At 44.7% G+C, this 20,779-nt stretch overlaps 1 protein-coding gene across 1 annotated transcript in view; it reads right to left on the minus strand.

The window, feature by feature from the left end:
- LOC125447398 (adhesion G protein-coupled receptor E2-like) overlaps positions 1 to 20,274 on the minus strand; it is a 51,413-nt gene extending 31,139 nt beyond the window's left edge. The window contains exons 1-12 of the mRNA XM_059640005.1: positions 20,174 to 20,274; positions 17,881 to 17,961; positions 14,596 to 14,754; positions 13,792 to 13,926; positions 11,737 to 11,895; positions 10,933 to 11,067; positions 8,878 to 9,036; positions 8,074 to 8,208; positions 6,019 to 6,177; positions 5,215 to 5,349; positions 1,853 to 1,972; positions 710 to 798 (exon numbers count right to left, since the gene is read on the minus strand). Coding sequence (XP_059495988.1) covers positions 710 to 798; positions 1,853 to 1,972; positions 5,215 to 5,349; positions 6,019 to 6,177; positions 8,074 to 8,208; positions 8,878 to 9,036; positions 10,933 to 11,067; positions 11,737 to 11,895; positions 13,792 to 13,926; positions 14,596 to 14,754; positions 17,881 to 17,961; positions 20,174 to 20,204 — 1,497 coding nt within the window. The 5' untranslated portion in view covers positions 20,205 to 20,274. The remainder of the gene's footprint in view (positions 1 to 709; positions 799 to 1,852; positions 1,973 to 5,214; positions 5,350 to 6,018; positions 6,178 to 8,073; positions 8,209 to 8,877; positions 9,037 to 10,932; positions 11,068 to 11,736; positions 11,896 to 13,791; positions 13,927 to 14,595; positions 14,755 to 17,880; positions 17,962 to 20,173) is intronic.
- Between the last annotated feature and the right edge of the window lie 505 nt (positions 20,275 to 20,779).

Consider the following 20,779-nt stretch of genomic DNA (forward strand, 5'->3'; position numbering starts at 1 on the left):
TAATCCCCAGGACATTGATATTGGGGGACACAGCAATGGTTATGCCATTGAATGTCATGTTCAGACTTGCTGGAGACAGTCATTGCCTGTCACTTGTAAAGTGTGAATACAACTTGCCACACATATAAACACAATACTGAATGATGGACACAGATTGGTTCAGTAACTGAGGAGTCATGAATGGTCCTGAATATTATATGAGCTCCTTGATGCCAAACCTGGTCAACTATGGGCTTTATGTCAAGGTCAGTCACTCTTATCTTGTCCATGACATTGATTTTCTTACAGTTGTAAGTAGGAAAAGTGTCACTCAACTTTCACTAAGGCAGTTCACACAAACAGCAATGCCAAGTCATTAGAAAATTATGAGATAAACCACTTATAATTTCATATTGAGGACTAAATCTTGACTTGGACATTACTGGAAGCTCCTTCGTGCTTTTTCCACAGGAGTGCCACTGTGATCTTAGTTCTACCCATGAAGGCACATGGGATCTGGGTTTGACATCTCATTTGAAAGCTGAGCTTATGGTCAAGAAAATTTAAACCTACTAACAATCAATACCTGTGACCATTACAACCATCGGCAGCTATTTCAAATCCAAGCTCATGTTCAATCAAAACTCAAGCATACAAAGAAATGGACCCCATTAAACATCAGGACCGTTTGAGGTGTCAGTTTGAAAATGGAACAGTATGGGTCACATACCTGTTTGAGAGTTTGTGAATGCTTCCCACCACACTGTGAGAGGGTGGAATTGTTTGGCTTTTCTGGGTTGGGACAGTTGAGCGGTTGCACTGTAAAAATTAGAGTTGTTAAAACATCTTTCAAAGTTAATGCCTAGTTCAAAACTCATGTCGTCTTCCTACTACAGATTTCTGATGACCACATGACTGGGGAGATGCAGCCGAGTTTAGAAATCTCAACTAAAGCATGTTCCTCCAACAATGCAGCATTCCCTCAGCACAGGACTGGGGTTTGATGGGGAGAAATGGTTGAGCTTACACTCTCAAATCTTGGCATGGTGTTTCATACCAATACCCTTCTGACTCAGAATGATAATAAATGAGCTAAACTGACATTCACAATACTAACAAGTCTGCTGACAGGTTAGCTCGAATTATAGGTGAATGGAAATCAGGTTTTAGGCCTCCTTTAGGCCCTGTAATTTTGTCAAAGAGGGGCTTAGCACATGTGGGAAGACCCCATGAATAAAATTTCCTCCACAGAATCTGAAATAACTGCACAAAAGCCTGCACCGTGTCACCAAGTCACCCATTATTTACATGTGCACAGTACACTGGCTGTAACCAGCCAGTTCACAGTCAGTCCCTCAAGTAAACAGATTCTGAATTGCCCATTTCTTTTGGTCACCCAGTGCTCCCTAATGGCCCAGATTAACATACCCAATTCAGGATCTCATCAATGAGTTCCACTGGAGTCCAATCACTGCAGGGTTGATCTTGTGATTCTTGGCAATTAGCAATGAAAGATGAATTCAATTTAATTTCGGCTCCACAAGCTTTCTGATATCCTAAAATTTCTACCATTGCCTTTTCAGGCCCTGTCTTCCCTGGAACTGACCTCACAGTCATTGCCTGTTCCCAAAATTCCTCAGGATGGGCCAGAAAGTAACCTCAGGCCCAATTCCCTAGGCCTCAGGTATCCAAGGTCCATCAGGGAGCTGCCTGTGCATTAGGAGTCTTGGCCAAGTAATGGGCCCAGCCTAATTTCGACTCCCATTTATGTAGACTGACAACCACACACCTACCCCTCACCAAGAAGCCCACCCAAACCTCCAGGGCCAATAATCACTTCCATGCAGGTGTGTGTTTTAATCATTGCCTTTACCTGTGCAGGTCTTTCCTGTCTGTTCTGCAACTGGCTGACAGATACAATGGTAACTCCCAAAGGAGTTAACACAGGTTGCATTCTTGCCACACACATCTTCATCCTCACACTCGTCCACATCTGAAGGGAAGAGGGAAAGAGATCATAGCAACTGCTCCAGAGCTTGACTGAACAAACATGGACTACACAGACTCCCAGTTGACCAAAGCCTGGTAACATGGTGTTAATAATCTACATTACACTGCATTTGCAGCATGGAAAATGGCCATTTGGTCCATTAGATGGTTGGTGGTCTTGATGCTACACGAGCAGCCTCCTCCAACACTGTCTCACCGCATCAACATATCTGTCTATTCCTTTCTCCCCCATGTACTCATCTACCTCATACATCGATGTTCAACTTTTCCATGTTGTAGCAAGTTCCACATTGTTACAACTGTTTTGCTAACTTGGTTTCTCCTTAATTCTTCATGAGGTTTCTGAATAACTATTACATATATGCATCCTCTAGGTTTGAGCTGACCCCCAACCGAAGCTGGATTGTGTCCCAGTTAACACAGAAGGAAGCGTGATATATTTCCAAGTCAGGATGGTGTACAGCTCAGAGGGCAATTTGCAAGTGGTACACTTAGTTTCATTGTATCTCCTTGTATGCAAGTTTATTATCTGGGATTCACTTGTGTCACTTCATGAAAGAACAGAGTAGAAGAGTGGAGTGGTTGTTACATTAGGAGGTGCCTGTTTGTAAAGTGTATCTGAATAGGTAAATGTCTTTAAAAGTGTGCACATATTGGCTTCAGTTCTAGATCCAATCACAACTTTCTGGAAAATTGCAGTAGTAATTTCAACAGTCTGATGTTCTCGTTCACCTGGGTATGGGAGGTGTGTCGACAAAATTTTGTTGAGCTGCTGCTGTGCATTTCGTAGCCTGTGTCCATGGCACTGATAATGGGCTGACAGTGGAAGCACTGAATACCTAACACATTGTCTATGGCACTGATAGTTCAAATGTCAGATACTGCACTTATGGTATCGTGCTCTAATGGAACAATTAGACCGCCTGTCGGCGTGTTCTGGCTTGATCACTTATTTTCACCTCCCTTCATACACAGGTTCTCTCCTTTGGGGAATGATTGGGGAGGTTTCAAAGGATTAATAAGCTAATTATTAGTTTTTATTAGCTTCCAAACTTCAATGTTTAGTCCCAAATTACTGAGCTTCTCATCATGGCTCAACTCCTCCTCTCAGGTGGCACCCAGTGAAATTCCAGTGTGTTGTGTTCAAGGCAAGTACATCCTTCATCACAAAGGGCACCAAATCCATTAGCCAGGGCTATGAAAGGTCATGAAATAGAGGGAGCTAGTTGGAGTTCAGATACAGATCAACCATGATCTCATTGAAAGTGGGTGATTTTCTGGGGCTGAATGGTATTCTTCTTTGCCCACAGACAGCCTACTCTTTAGAAGTCACAGAGCTCAGCATTTTGACCCTGTATCCAGACTTAAATTCCAGCAGAGGCAACAGCAGTTCGTCTGATTTCAGTGAACAATGCTTATAATGAGGGCTGTGGTCAAGAGCCCACCAAGTTTAGAAATGGTCTCGAAGCCTTCCAGCTTCGACCTGGTATATTCGGATCCTGGAACCATTCTCCAGTCCTTCACTGGCACTATATGCACAGGTTTAGGCCCTGTGGAAACTACTGAACCTAGGAAATCCTTAATAATGATCTCACTCAACCCCTGTGTCAAAATGTCCATCCTTGCGCGACAACATTTTGTTTCCTTGCATTCTTAATGTCTTTGGAATTTATCAAGAAATATACAAGGCAAAAGCCAAAGCACCTGGAGGTAACCTACGCAGGCACGGGGAGAATGTGCAAACTCCACACAGACAGTTGCCGAAGGGGGAATTGAACCCAGGCCCCTGGCACTGTGAGGCAGCAGAGCTAACCACTGAGCCATGTCACCCTTATTGATCAAAAATCCATCTCATGCACCTTGATAATTGTATCACAGAGAACAGGAGCAGGAATTGGCCATCAAGTATGCTCTGTCATTCAAAACGGTCAAGAACGATCATCATACTGATTTCTGCGCACAGGCCTTTGACAGCCATGCAGCCATGAAGAAAATTCGGGGGCATATCACGCAGGAACTTCTGAACAAAGTCTGTCGCCTTGTATCTGTGTGCAGTTTTGGTCTCCTCATCTGAATAGGGATGGTCTGGCTATGGAGGCAGTGCAGTGAGCTGACTCCCATGATGGTTGGACTGATATATAAGGAGAGATTAAATCAGTTAGGATCATAATTGGGGCGGCACGGTGGCTCAGTGGTTAGCACTGCAGCCTCACAGCGCCAGGGACCCGGGTTCAATTCTAGCCTCGGGTAACTGTGCGGAGTTTGCACATTCTCCCCGTGTCTGCGTGGGTTTTCTCCGGGTGCTCCGGTTTCCTCCCACAGTCCAAAGATGTGCAGGCTAGGTGGATTGGCCATACTAAATTGCCCGTAGTGTTCAGGGGTATGTGGGTTAGGGGGGATGGGTGTGGGTGGGATGCTCCAAGAGATGGTGTGGACTTGTTGGGCCGAAGGGTCTGTTTCCACACTGTAGGGAATCTAATCTAATCTAATAATTGGTGGAGTTTAGATGAATGAAGGGGGCATCTCCACAAACTCCTCTGGCAGTCCATTCCTGGCTGTTACCACCCTCCGTTTAAAAAAAAATCTGTCTCACACCTCCTTTAAACTTTCCCCCTTTTCTCTTAAACCCATGTCTTCTGGTAATTAGGTGTAGAGTTGGATGAACACAGCAGGACAAGCAGCATCAGAGGAGCAGGAAAGCTGATGTTTCAGGTCAGGACCCTTCTAAACATTATCAGAGCTGACCCAAATTGTCAGCTTTCCTGCTCCACTAATGCTGCTTAGCCTGCTGTGTTCATCCAACTCTACACCTAATTACCAGGAGACATGGGTTTAAGATAAAAGGGGGAAAGTTTAAAGGAGGTGTGAGACAGGTTTTTTTTTAAACAGAGGGTGGTAACCGCCAGGAATGCACTGCCAGAGGAGTTTGTGGAGGTGGACATAATATCAAAGGGGAATTCAAAGTATGTAGGGGCAAAAGGTTTCCAGTTAAGAAAGACATCATGTGTTGCACAGTCTTGGTGGGCCAAAGGGCCTGTCCCTGTGCTGTATTATTCTTTGTTCTTGTTTTTTTTTAAATTATCCTTACAATTTTTCTCCTAGCTTTGACTTGGACATCAATAGCTGGTTCTTTTGGAGTCCATGACCATCCTGGTGAACTGATAACATTATCATAAACAAGAGATTACTGCCCCGTTTAACTGCTTGTAATATTATCCTCCTTACCTTTACAAGTTGTTGCATTGCCGGAGCTCCCAGGACTGGGGGTAAACCCTTTACCACAGTAACACTCATAGCTCCCAGTTAAGTTGCGACATAATGAGGGTGGATCACACGGTGACGACTTACACTCATCAATATCTGTGTAAAACAGTCATGTTTATTCACGGCTGGATCACTGTTTTGCTTGAATTATAACCTAATATGCTATATAGGAGCATGAGAAGGTGACTCAGCCCCTCAAGGCTACGACACCATTCAATAGCTGATCTGTATATGGCCTTCACTCCACTTTTTCTGATCAAAATCCATTGCATGCACCTTGAATATCGAAAACAGAGACAGCAGGAGTAGGCCATACAGCCATTTAAATATACTCTATCATTCAATATGATCATGAATTATCATCCTCCTATGTTCCACGCACAGATCTTGGACAGCCAAGCAGCCATTAAGAAAATTAGGCAGCAAGCCATGCAGGTACTTCTGAATGTTCTGCTAAAGGAGATGGTGGAGGTAGGTACAATTGCAGCGTTCAAGAGATATCTTGACAGATACATGAATGGGCAAGAGAGTAGAAGGATATGGACCATGTATATGCAAAAGGTTTTTAGTCTAGAAAGACATCATGAGTGGACACAGTCTTGGTGAAACAAAGGGCTGTTCCTGAGCTGTACTACTGTTTGTTCCTACCATTTGTCACTTGGATTTGACTTGGAGGTTAGACTCTAATTCCTCTGCAGTCCAGGATCATCCTGAAGAAGAGATAACCTTATCATAAACAAGAAATTAGTGCCCCTGTTTAGTCACCTGTAAGATTATGCTCTTTACGCTCTTGACAAATTGTCGCAATTCCAGAGCTCCCAGGAATGGTGATAAGCCCATTATCACAGTAACACTCATAGCTTCCCCGTAAGTTGCGACATTTTGCGGATGAATCACACGGTGACGATGTACACTCATCGATATCTGTGTAAACAGTGATGTTTGTCAATAGCTGGATCACTATTTTGCTAAAATTAGAACCAAAGATATAGGAGCATGTGCAAGTTACTCCGCCACTCATGTCTACTCTACCCTTCAATAGCTGACCTGTATGTGGCCTTCACTCCACTTTCCTGTCAGTTCCTCATAACCCTCAACTATTTTCCATAGAAGAGAATCACTACAGTGTGGAATCAGGTCCTACGGCCCAACAAAACCACCACCGACCCTCATAGCATCCCACCCAGACCCATTTCTCAGACCCACCTAATCTACACATCCCTGAACAATATGGGCAATTTAGCAAGGCCGATCCACCTCGCCCACACATCTTTGGACTGTGCGAGGAAACTGAAGCACCTGGAGGTAACCTACGCAGGCACGTGGAGAATGTGCAAACTCCACACAGACAGTTGCCGAAGGGGGAATTGAACCCACGCCCCTGGCACTGTGAGGCAGCAGAGCTAACCACTGAGCCATGTCACCCTTATTGATCAAAAATCCATCTCATGCACCTTGATAATTGTATCACAGAGAACAGGAGCAGGAATTGGCCATCAAGTATGCTCTGTCATTCAAAACGGTCAAGAACGATCATCATACTGATTTCTGCGCACAGGCCTTTGACAGCCATGCAGCCATGAAGAAAATTCGGGGGCATATCACGCAGGAACTTCTGAACAAAGTCTGTCGCCTTGTATCTGTGTGCAGTTTTGGTCTCCTCATCTGAATAGGGATGGTCTGGCTATGGAGGCAGTGCAGTGAGCTGACTCCCATGATGGTTGGACTGATATATAAGGAGAGATTAAATCAGTTAGGATCATAATTGGGGCGGCACGGTGGCTCAGTGGTTAGCACTGCAGCCTCACAGCGCCAGGGACCCGGGTTCAATTCTAGCCTCGGGTAACTGTGCGGAGTTTGCACATTCTCCCCGTGTCTGCGTGGGTTTTCTCCGGGTGCTCCGGTTTCCTCCCACAGTCCAAAGATGTGCAGGCTAGGTGGATTGGCCATACTAAATTGCCCGTAGTGTTCAGGGGTATGTGGGTTAGGGGGGATGGGTGTGGGTGGGATGCTCCAAGAGATGGTGTGGACTTGTTGGGCCGAAGGGTCTGTTTCCACACTGTAGGGAATCTAATCTAATCTAATAATTGGTGGAGTTTAGATGAATGAAGGGGGCATCTCCACAAACTCCTCTGGCAGTCCATTCCTGGCTGTTACCACCCTCCGTTTAAAAAAAAATCTGTCTCACACCTCCTTTAAACTTTCCCCCTTTTCTCTTAAACCCATGTCTTCTGGTAATTAGGTGTAGAGTTGGATGAACACAGCAGGACAAGCAGCATCAGAGGAGCAGGAAAGCTGATGTTTCAGGTCAGGACCCTTCTAAACATTATCAGAGCTGACCCAAATTGTCAGCTTTCCTGCTCCACTAATGCTGCTTAGCCTGCTGTGTTCATCCAACTCTACACCTAATTACCAGGAGACATGGGTTTAAGATAAAAGGGGGAAAGTTTAAAGGAGGTGTGAGACAGGTTTTTTTTTAAACAGAGGGTGGTAACCGCCAGGAATGCACTGCCAGAGGAGTTTGTGGAGGTGGACATAATATCAAAGGGGAATTCAAAGTATGTAGGGGCAAAAGGTTTCCAGTTAAGAAAGACATCATGTGTTGCACAGTCTTGGTGGGCCAAAGGGCCTGTCCCTGTGCTGTATTATTCTTTGTTCTTGTTTTTTTTTAAATTATCCTTACAATTTTTCTCCTAGCTTTGACTTGGACATCAATAGCTGGTTCTTTTGGAGTCCATGACCATCCTGGTGAACTGATAACATTATCATAAACAAGAGATTACTGCCCCGTTTAACTGCTTGTAATATTATCCTCCTTACCTTTACAAGTTGTTGCATTGCCGGAGCTCCCAGGACTGGGGGTAAACCCTTTACCACAGTAACACTCATAGCTCCCAATTAAGTTGCGACATAATGAGGGTGGATCACACGGTGACGACTTACACTCATCAATATCTGTGTAAAACAGTCATGTTTATTCACGGCTGGATCACTGTTTTGCTTGAATTATAACCTAATATGCTATATAGGAGCATGAGAAGGTGACTCAGCCCCTCAAGGCTACGACACCATTCAATAGCTGATCTGTATATGGCCTTCACTCCACTTTTTCTGATCAAAATCCATTGCATGCACCTTGAATATCGAAAACAGAGACAGCAGGAGTAGGCCATACAGCCATTTAAGTATACTCTATCATTCAATATGATCATGAATTATCATCCTCCTATGTTCCACGCACAGATCTTGGACAGCCAAGCAGCCATTAAGAAAATTAGGCAGCAAGCCATGCAGGTACTTCTGAATGTTCTGCTAAAGGAGATGGTGGAGGTAGGTACAATTGCAGCGTTCAAGAGATATCTTGACAGATACATGAATGGGCAAGAGAGTAGAAGGATATGGACCATGTATATGCAAAAGGTTTTTAGTCTAGAAAGACATCATGAGTGGACACAGTCTTGGTGAAACAAAGGGCTGTTCCTGAGCTGTACTACTGTTTGTTCCTACCATTTGTCACTTGGATTTGACTTGGAGGTTAGACTCTAATTCCTCTGCAGTCCAGGATCATCCTGAAGAAGAGATAACCTTATCATAAACAAGAAATTAGTGCCCCTGTTTAGTCACCTGTAAGATTATGCTCTTTACGCTCTTGACAAATTGTCGCAATTCCAGAGCTCCCAGGAATGGTGATAAGCCCATTATCACAGTAACACTCATAGCTTCCCCGTAAGTTGCGACATTTTGCGGATGAATCACACGGTGACGATGTACACTCATCGATATCTGTGTAAACAGTGATGTTTGTCAATAGCTGGATCACTATTTTGCTAAAATTAGAACCAAAGATATAGGAGCATGTGCAAGTTACTCCGCCACTCATGTCTACTCTACCCTTCAATAGCTGACCTGTATGTGGCCTTCACTCCACTTTCCTGTCAGTTCCTCATAACCCTCAACTATTTTCCATAGAAGAGAATCACTACAGTGTGGAATCAGGTCCTACGGCCCAACAAAACCACCACCGACCCTCATAGCATCCCACCCAGACCCATTTCTCAGACCCACCTAATCTACACATCCCTGAACAATATGGGCAATTTAGCAAGGCCGATCCACCTCGCCCACACATCTTTGGACTGTGCGAGGAAACTGAAGCACCTGGAGGTAACCTACGCAGGCACGTGGAGAATGTGCAAACTCCACACAGACAGTTGCCGAAGGGGGAATTGAACCCACGCCCCTGGCACTGTGAGGCAGCAGAGCTAACCACTGAGCCATGTCACCCTTATTGATCAAAAATCCATCTCATGCACCTTGATAATTGTATCACAGAGAACAGGAGCAGGAATTGGCCATCAAGTATGCTCTGTCATTCAAAACGGTCAAGAACGATCATCATACTGATTTCTGCGCACAGGCCTTTGACAGCCATGCAGCCATGAAGAAAATTCGGGGGCATATCACGCAGGAACTTCTGAACAAAGTCTGTCGCCTTGTATCTGTGTGCAGTTTTGGTCTCCTCATCTGAATAGGGATGGTCTGGCTATGGAGGCAGTGCAGTGAGCTGACTCCCATGATGGTTGGACTGATATATAAGGAGAGATTAAATCAGTTAGGATCATAATTGGGGCGGCACGGTGGCTCAGTGGTTAGCACTGCAGCCTCACAGCGCCAGGGACCCGGGTTCAATTCTAGCCTCGGGTAACTGTGCGGAGTTTGCACATTCTCCCCGTGTCTGCGTGGGTTTTCTCCGGGTGCTCCGGTTTCCTCCCACAGTCCAAAGATGTGCAGGCTAGGTGGATTGGCCATACTAAATTGCCCGTAGTGTTCAGGGGTATGTGGGTTAGGGGGGATGGGTGTGGGTGGGATGCTCCAAGAGATGGTGTGGACTTGTTGGGCCGAAGGGTCTGTTTCCACACTGTAGGGAATCTAATCTAATCTAATAATTGGTGGAGTTTAGATGAATGAAGGGGGCATCTCCACAAACTCCTCTGGCAGTCCATTCCTGGCTGTTACCACCCTCCGTTTAAAAAAAAATCTGTCTCACACCTCCTTTAAACTTTCCCCCTTTTCTCTTAAACCCATGTCTTCTGGTAATTAGGTGTAGAGTTGGATGAACACAGCAGGACAAGCAGCATCAGAGGAGCAGGAAAGCTGATGTTTCAGGTCAGGACCCTTCTAAACATTATCAGAGCTGACCCAAATTGTCAGCTTTCCTGCTCCACTAATGCTGCTTAGCCTGCTGTGTTCATCCAACTCTACACCTAATTACCAGGAGACATGGGTTTAAGATAAAAGGGGGAAAGTTTAAAGGAGGTGTGAGACAGGTTTTTTTTTAAACAGAGGGTGGTAACCGCCAGGAATGCACTGCCAGAGGAGTTTGTGGAGGTGGACATAATATCAAAGGGGAATTCAAAGTATGTAGGGGCAAAAGGTTTCCAGTTAAGAAAGACATCATGTGTTGCACAGTCTTGGTGGGCCAAAGGGCCTGTCCCTGTGCTGTATTATTCTTTGTTCTTGTTTTTTTTTAAATTATCCTTACAATTTTTCTCCTAGCTTTGACTTGGACATCAATAGCTGGTTCTTTTGGAGTCCATGACCATCCTGGTGAACTGATAACATTATCATAAACAAGAGATTACTGCCCCGTTTAACTGCTTGTAATATTATCCTCCTTACCTTTACAAGTTGTTGCATTGCCGGAGCTCCCAGGACTGGGGGTAAACCCTTTACCACAGTAACACTCATAGCTCCCAGTTAAGTTGCGACATAATGAGGGTGGATCACACGGTGACGACTTACACTCATCAATATCTGTGTAAAACAGTCATGTTTATTCACGGCTGGATCACTGTTTTGCTTGAATTATAACCTAATATGCTATATAGGAGCATGAGAAGGTGACTCAGCCCCTCAAGGCTACGACACCATTCAATAGCTGATCTGTATATGGCCTTCACTCCACTTTTTCTGATCAAAATCCATTGCATGCACCTTGAATATCGAAAACAGAGACAGCAGGAGTAGGCCATACAGCCATTTAAGTATACTCTATCATTCAATATGATCATGAATTATCATCCTCCTATGTTCCACGCACAGATCTTGGACAGCCAAGCAGCCATTAAGAAAATTAGGCAGCAAGCCATGCAGGTACTTCTGAATGTTCTGCTAAAGGAGATGGTGGAGGTAGGTACAATTGCAGCGTTCAAGAGATATCTTGACAGATACATGAATGGGCAAGAGAGTAGAAGGATATGGACCATGTATATGCAAAAGGTTTTTAGTCTAGAAAGACATCATGAGTGGACACAGTCTTGGTGAAACAAAGGGCTGTTCCTGAGCTGTACTACTGTTTGTTCCTACCATTTGTCACTTGGATTTGACTTGGAGGTTAGACTCTAATTCCTCTGCAGTCCAGGATCATCCTGAAGAAGAGATAACCTTATCATAAACAAGAAATTAGTGCCCCTGTTTAGTCACCTGTAAGATTATGCTCTTTACGCTCTTGACAAATTGTCGCAATTCCAGAGCTCCCAGGAATGGTGATAAGCCCATTATCACAGTAACACTCATAGCTTCCCCGTAAGTTGCGACATTTTGCGGATGAATCACACGGTGACGATGTACACTCATCGATATCTGTGTAAACAGTGATGTTTGTCAATAGCTGGATCACTATTTTGCTAAAATTAGAACCAAAGATATAGGAGCATGTGCAAGTTACTCCGCCACTCATGTCTACTCTACCCTTCAATAGCTGACCTGTATGTGGCCTTCACTCCACTTTCCTGTCAGTTCCTCATAACCCTCAACTATTTTCCATAGAAGAGAATCACTACAGTGTGGAATCAGGTCCTACGGCCCAACAAAACCACCACCGACCCTCATAGCATCCCACCCAGACCCATTTCTCAGACCCACCTAATCTACACATCCCTGAACAATATGGGCAATTTAGCAAGGCCGATCCACCTCGCCCACACATCTTTGGACTGTGCGAGGAAACTGAAGCACCTGGAGGTAACCTACGCAGGCACGTGGAGAATGTGCAAACTCCACACAGACAGTTGCCGAAGGGGGAATTGAACCCAGGCCCCTGGCACTGTGAGGCAGCAGAGCTAACCACTGAGCCATGTCACCCTTATTGATCAAAAATCCATCTCATGCACCTTGATAATTGTATCACAGAGAACAGGAGCAGGAATTGGCCATCAAGTATGCTCTGTCATTCAAAACGGTCAAGAACGATCATCATACTGATTTCTGCGCACAGGCCTTTGACAGCCATGCAGCCATGAAGAAAATTCGGGGGCATATCACGCAGGAACTTCTGAACAAAGTCTGTCGCCTTGTATCTGTGTGCAGTTTTGGTCTCCTCATCTGAATAGGGATGGTCTGGCTATGGAGGCAGTGCAGTGAGCTGACTCCCATGATGGTTGGACTGATATATAAGGAGAGATTAAATCAGTTAGGATCATAATTGGGGCGGCACGGTGGCTCAGTGGTTAGCACTGCAGCCTCACAGCGCCAGGGACCCGGGTTCAATTCTAGCCTCGGGTAACTGTGCGGAGTTTGCACATTCTCCCCGTGTCTGCGTGGGTTTTCTCCGGGTGCTCCGGTTTCCTCCCACAGTCCAAAGATGTGCAGGCTAGGTGGATTGGCCATACTAAATTGCCCGTAGTGTTCAGGGGTATGTGGGTTAGGGGGGATGGGTGTGGGTGGGATGCTCCAAGAGATGGTGTGGACTTGTTGGGCCGAAGGGTCTGTTTCCACACTGTAGGGAATCTAATCTAATCTAATAATTGGTGGAGTTTAGATGAATGAAGGGGGCATCTCCACAAACTCCTCTGGCAGTCCATTCCTGGCTGTTACCACCCTCCGTTTAAAAAAAAATCTGTCTCACACCTCCTTTAAACTTTCCCCCTTTTCTCTTAAACCCATGTCTTCTGGTAATTAGGTGTAGAGTTGGATGAACACAGCAGGACAAGCAGCATCAGAGGAGCAGGAAAGCTGATGTTTCAGGTCAGGACCCTTCTAAACATTATCAGAGCTGACCCAAATTGTCAGCTTTCCTGCTCCACTAATGCTGCTTAGCCTGCTGTGTTCATCCAACTCTACACCTAATTACCAGGAGACATGGGTTTAAGATAAAAGGGGGAAAGTTTAAAGGAGGTGTGAGACAGGTTTTTTTTTAAACAGAGGGTGGTAACCGCCAGGAATGCACTGCCAGAGGAGTTTGTGGAGGTGGACATAATATCAAAGGGGAATTCAAAGTATGTAGGGGCAAAAGGTTTCCAGTTAAGAAAGACATCATGTGTTGCACAGTCTTGGTGGGCCAAAGGGCCTGTCCCTGTGCTGTATTATTCTTTGTTCTTGTTTTTTTTTAAATTATCCTTACAATTTTTCTCCTAGCTTTGACTTGGACATCAATAGCTGGTTCTTTTGGAGTCCATGACCATCCTGGTGAACTGATAACATTATCATAAACAAGAGATTACTGCCCCGTTTAACTGCTTGTAATATTATCCTCCTTACCTTTACAAGTTGTTGCATTGCCGGAGCTCCCAGGACTGGGGGTAAACCCTTTACCACAGTAACACTCATAGCTCCCAATTAAGTTGCGACATAATGAGGGTGGATCACACGGTGACGACTTACACTCATCAATATCTGTGTAAAACAGTCATGTTTATTCACGGCTGGATCACTGTTTTGCTTGAATTATAACCTAATATGCTATATAGGAGCATGAGAAGGTGACTCAGCCCCTCAAGGCTACGACACCATTCAATAGCTGATCTGTATATGGCCTTCACTCCACTTTTTCTGATCAAAATCCATTGCATGCACCTTGAATATCGAAAACAGAGACAGCAGGAGTAGGCCATACAGCCATTTAAGTATACTCTATCATTCAATATGATCATGAATTATCATCCTCCTATGTTCCACGCACAGATCTTGGACAGCCAAGCAGCCATTAAGAAAATTAGGCAGCAAGCCATGCAGGTACTTCTGAATGTTCTGCTAAAGGAGATGGTGGAGGTAGGTACAATTGCAGCGTTCAAGAGATATCTTGACAGATACATGAATGGGCAAGAGAGTAGAAGGATATGGACCATGTATATGCAAAAGGTTTTTAGTCTAGAAAGACATCATGAGTGGACACAGTCTTGGTGAAACAAAGGGCTGTTCCTGAGCTGTACTACTGTTTGTTCCTACCATTTGTCACTTGGATTTGACTTGGAGGTTAGACTCTAATTCCTCTGCAGTCCAGGATCATCCTGAAGAAGAGATAACCTTATCATAAACAAGAAATTAGTGCCCCTGTTTAGTCACCTGTAAGATTATGCTCTTTACGCTCTTGACAAATTGTCGCAATTCCAGAGCTCCCAGGAATGGTGATAAGCCCATTATCACAGTAACACTCATAGCTTCCCCGTAAGTTGCGACATTTTGCGGATGAATCACACGGTGACGATGTACACTCATCGATATCTGTGTAAACAGTGATGTTTGTCAATAGCTGGATCACTATTTTGCTAAAATTAGAACCAAAGATATAGGAGCATGTGCAAGTTACTCCGCCACTCATGTCTACTCTACCCTTCAATAGCTGACCTGTATGTGGCCTTCACTCCACTTTCCTGTCAGTTCCTCATAACCCTCAACTATTTTCCATAGAAGAGAATCACTACAGTGTGGAATCAGGTCCTACGGCCCAACAAAACCACCACCGACCCTCATAGCATCCCACCCAGACCCATTTCTCAGACCCACCTAATCTACACATCCCTGAACAATATGGGCAATTTAGCAAGGCCGATCCACCTCGCCCACACATCTTTGGACTGTGCGAGGAAACTGAAGCACCTGGAGGTAACCTACGCAGGCACGTGGAGAATGTGCAAACTCCACACAGACAGTTGCCGAAGGGGGAATTGAACCCAGGCCCCTGGCACTGTGAGGCAGCAGAGCTAACCACTGAGCCATGTCACCCTTATTGATCAAAAATCCATCTCATGCACCTTGATAATTGTATCACAGAGAACAGGAGCAGGAATTGGCCATCAAGTATGCTCTGTCATTCAAAACGGTCAAGAACGATCATCATACTGATTTCTGCGCACAGGCCTTTGACAGCCATGCAGCCATGAAGAAAATTCGGGGGCATATCACGCAGGAACTTCTGAACAAAGTCTGTCGCCTTGTATCTGTGTGCAGTTTTGGTCTCCTCATCTGAATAGGGATGGTCTGGCTATGGAGGCAGTGCAGTGAGCTGACTCCCATGATGGTTGGACTGATATATAAGGAGAGATTAAATCAGTTAGGATCATAATTGGGGCGGCACGGTGGCTCAGTGGTTAGCACTGCAGCCTCACAGCGCCAGGGACCCGGGTTCAATTCTAGCCTCGGGTAACTGTGCGGAGTTTGCACATTCTCCCCGTGTCTGCGTGGGTTTTCTCCGGGTGCTCCGGTTTCCTCCCACAGTCCAAAGATGTGCAGGCTAGGTGGATTGGCCATACTAAATTGCCCATAGTGTTCAGGGGTGTGTGGGTTATAGGGGGATGGGTGTGGGTGGGATGCTCCAAGAGGCGGTGTGGACTTGTTGGGCCGAAGGGTCTGTTTCCACACTGTAGGGAATCTAATCTAATCTAATAATTGGTGGAGTTTAGATGAATGAAGGGGGCATCTCATAGAAACTTACAAAATTCCAACTGAACTAAACAGGGTAGATATAGGAAGGTATTCTGGAGAATCAGAAATCACTGTTTAAAGGTGTGGGATAAACTATTTAGGACTGAGATGAGGAGAAATCTCTGCACCCATGGAGTGCTGATCTTGTGCCCTTTAATTTTCTTCATGGCTGCACAGCTGTCAAAGGCCTGCGCGCGGAAGTCAGTAAGATGATTGCTCCTGACCTTATCGAATGACACAGCATACTTGAATTCGCCACCACAGAAAACATTCAAGGACTAAACATTGTAGGATTTCAAAAAGTAGCTGAATTTCACAGTTGGGACTAAAAAGCTCAAAAGATATCGAGGAAAAGCACGATAAGGAAACTGAGTTAGATGATCAGTCATGAATTTAATAAATAGTGAAACAGGCTTGATGGGCCGAATGGCCTACTACTTTTCCGGTTCTCTGTGTTTCTCTGACTTTCCTGTGGGCTGCTGACAACCATGACATGGTTCATTCCTTTGAGTCTGTGCTAAATAGCGAGGCCAGGCAGAAGTAATATGAACAAAATACTGCAAAGTTGAAGAAAAAAATCAGAAAGAGCCGGAGAAACTCTGGCAACATCTGTGGAGAGAGAGAAACCAAATTAATATTTCAAGTCTGATGTGACTCTTTATCAGAATTAGTACGTATGTGTGGGGCTGAAGGGGTAAAACACAAAAAGCCAAGGTAATGTAAGGCAGGGACGCTGTGAGCATCTAGGTAAGGCCTGTAGTGGAGTGTGCACTATGGCCGTGAGCAAACAACCTGGACTTACTGCCTGGTTCAGTCCATGAGCTGGGTGTGTGTCCCTAAGCACTCTTGACTGTCCTTGCTCCTGCATTGCAATGCTCTGTGCTGGAGTGGCGTTCAAATGCAGAAGTGGATTGGAGATGTTCAAAGGGTCCATCGAAGGTGGCACATGTTGGATGTCAATGTACATGGTTTTGAGGTACAGTGGTGAGATATTGGTGCCTGTTGTCCGACAGTGGGGTCCTTCAGGGTACGTGGTGAGCTGTAGTCACCAGGTCTCTGTTCTGACTTCTATATTGAGCATCCTGTCATTAAGGTCGTTTGGTACAGTTGGTCGGATAGGAAGTTGAATATTGATGAGGTGAGTAATGCTGTTAACATGATGTTTCATGAACTATAATCTCCCTTTCTTAGAGACGCATTCTGCCCAAGTGGAAAACTCACCTCACAGCTTGGCAAAAACATACCAGATACTCCCAATGTCAAGATGTGCCTCACCAGACTCCTGGCCCCATTCTGCTACATGGCTCACCACAGCCAATCTCGCCCAGACTTTTATTGAGCTCCTCCCCTCCTTTTATTATTCCAATGGATATAGACCCACTTAATCCTCATGGGATATTGCCTTCAACCAGAAATCAGTCTCATGCACGTTCTTCCAATTCCGAATATGTTGCTCCTTAAATAACCCGTACGCAGAACACAATATATGCTCTCCCAAAAGACCTGTCACATGCCTTACTTATCTGTTCCATTCCACTTGTGAAAAAGACAATTCTTTTTCAATTTAAAATATAAAAATTTGGCTTTTGCAGACAGAGCACCATTGTTCACAGTGGTAGTGGTCATGGGTGTGGAGCACTGGTGTAGGTATGGGTGTGGGGAATGGATATGATGCATAAGTATGAGAAAACGTGTGAGGCATGGGTAACAGCATGGGTTCGGGGCATGGGCGTGAAGGATTTGTGTTGGTATGGGTACGGGACATGGGTGTGCATACAGCACGGATGTTAGATATCCATCTAAGTTGCAGGACATAGACACTGCAACCTCCTCTTAGCATGACCAACAGGGTCAGAAACTGATGGGGAAAGACCTGAGCATTGTCTTCAATCATGTCGTAATTTCCCGACCTTGCTTAACACTTACCCATGCAGCCAAGACGTTTACGATTGTAATAACCAGGTGGACAAGACTTAGCCTGGCACAGCCTCCAAATGAAGCAGACTTCTGGGAGAAAAAGAAATGAGGCATTTTAAAATTTTGTTCCTCACTTACCTCTCTTCCTGGCCTGAAAAGATTTACTCATTCCCCAATCCTGCACCCGTTCCCTGTGCACAGGTCCAGCAACTTTTCAATCAGCTGGGACTGGTGATGGATCTGGGTTTGGTTGGAAAGATGACTGAGGTCCCTCCACAATGTCTGAGTTTGATACATGTGTATCAGCCCAGATTGGGCACTGTGGGCCTGTCCCTTTCCCTGAGAGCCGCTGTGAAACCAGTTGGCTTTGTACAATAATCTGGAAACTTCCAGGTGGACATCTCACCCAAAGCTAAATGTCAAATTAAGAGACATGATGAAGTCAGTTTCACAAGTTACAAGATCTGATTTCACCAAGTGGCCTGGCTGCTAAAACCCAATTGGCCTCGATTTTAATCTGCCCCTCCATTGGGCAGGGAAGAGTCAGGTGAGTGGTTAATACCTTAAATATCACCCTCCCACTCATTGTGTTGCCAGGCGATGTAATATTAGCAGTGGCAATTCAGGCTGTGGACAAGGCTCCCATCAATAGCGAGCAGGGACCTACTCAGATACAATCGTAATGTAATGACATCACTGGTGCCGTGATGCAGCGTTGCAGTAAAAGTAGCTGGAGGCCATGTGATCTGCTGCCCTCAAGAGATCAAGTTCTAAAATACATCGAATGATGGACAGGAGGTAGACTTGCAAAATTCCAGACACCTAACCCATTCCCTGCCTCTTTCCCGTGCTGGGGACTAAACTCTTCTGTTTAATCACATTAAGTGTGTGTATCTTTTATTTTAAACAATATGGCAAGGGTTTCTGTCCCTGCTGCAGCCAGTGAGCTCTGAAACTCCATCACCCTGTGGTTGCAAAGATTTACCTGTCAGCTTCACTCCAATTGTATTGCCTTATTATAAAATACAGTGAAAAGCTTTCATGTGTTGCCATAATCTGGCAGCACTTTGATAATCCAAGTGTAACAGAAAATGAAATGATATGTCTCAAAGGTTAAACAGGTTGGGAATCCACTCGTTGGAGTTTAGAAGAATGACAGGTGATCTCACTGAAACATAAGGGGTTTGACAGGGTAAATGCTGAGAGGATGTCTCTTATCATGGGGTTCTAGGACTACAGGGCAGAATCTCACAACTAATTTAACACTGAGATGAGGAGGAATTTCTTCTTTCAGATCATTCTTAGTCTTTGGAACTCCTTGTAGACTCCTCACAATGGTAAAGTTACCGCAGCCTTACCAGAGAATAGGGCTGCTCTGTTAGAGACTGGTGGTAGTGGTTAAACCTGATGGTCAACACATTTCAGGTCAGGGCAAAGGAAAAGTCCTTCACGGTAACTGCAGCCGGTATGGAAGTGGAACCGTGCTGCTGGCATCCCTCTGCAGCACATATCCAACTGAGCTAACTGACTCCCCAAAGCTGTACATGTTACTCAATCTGTTGCTTAATTAATATTTTACTCCTTTGACACAATGGATAATGTCCCTTAAAGGTTAACTTTAGTGAACTTACTAAGACTTTGCTGACACCTGTAAGATATGGACTGTTTATCCCTGTCTAAACCCCTGTTTTCATTGACCATGCAGGATCAACAACATTTCTCAAAATAGGGGAGAAAATTTAGTTCTGCTAATTCTCATGTTTCCTGCATTGCTGATTAAAATTTTTAAGCTGCATTTTCAAATCATAAACGAGGAATTGAGTGCACTAGTGAGGGGAGTGTTCTGAGAAAAGCAACAAAAGCCAGCGGTGATATTGGTGAGAATATAGTCATCAGTCCATATTCAACACAGAAAGGAGAACAGGATGGAACAGAGGTGCGGGGAAGGGGCTAGAAGAGATGGGAGTTAGCGCAAAGGAGAAAAGTGGTTGTGATGGAAGGGTGGAGTGGGGACCGGAAAGCATGGGTGAAGGGAGGGGAGATGATGAGCCATAAGACTATATTCGGAATGAGAACAGGAAAGAAACAGGGAGAATGCGGAGAAAAGATAGTGAGGACAGAGAAGTTACGGTCAGGAAGAGATGTTCCAGGGGAAGTGAGAAGATGGGCTCACAAAAGGTGAGGAGGGAATGAAAGGAGAGGAACGAGGAGATGGCCATGAGGAAAGAAAGAATGGAAGATGATAGAGGGTGGGCAGGGCAATCAAAAATAAATAATAAATAAATTAATAAATACTATTTACCCAGAAACAGCAAGCAAAAGATGATTTTCATGTCAACAATACTGGTTTACTCAGATTCGTAATTGCTGCAGTATGTCGGCACTCGATATGAGAAGTTATATTCTTTGCATTATCATGAGAGATGATCCAATCAGCAGGGACAGGAAATCAAATGATTTCCTGTTGGTTTTGATCAAGGCCAGAAAAACAAACCTCATTTTTACTGAGATAATGTGGATGTAGTTATTTCAACAAAGGCCGTATCTGGACTGTCAGGGCTTTGGCCCGAGGTTTGGGGCTTCTGGAATGAAAACCCTGCCCTGGGATTAGGAGCTACATTAAGCAGCTTAAAGCTTTCCAGAGACCATGTTAACTGCAGCTCTGCCTTAGTCATAATGATGATTCCCTTGGGATCAGCGCTTACAACTAAGACACTATATTTGTGTCTTAGTTAAGGGTTAGATTTCATCCAAACCAAGGGTCACTAATTTCATGAACACTGATGGATTCCAATTTGATCTTAATGCACATTCAGTAGGAGATTCTGAAAACTTGTTGTGGAAATTAAAAAAAAAATTTTATTGCTAATCTTTGATAATGTCGTACTGATATTCTTTCATGGAAGGT

This window comes from Stegostoma tigrinum, chromosome 35, assembly GCF_030684315.1.
Source record: "Stegostoma tigrinum isolate sSteTig4 chromosome 35, sSteTig4.hap1, whole genome shotgun sequence".
NCBI lineage: Eukaryota > Metazoa > Chordata > Chondrichthyes > Orectolobiformes > Stegostomatidae > Stegostoma > Stegostoma tigrinum.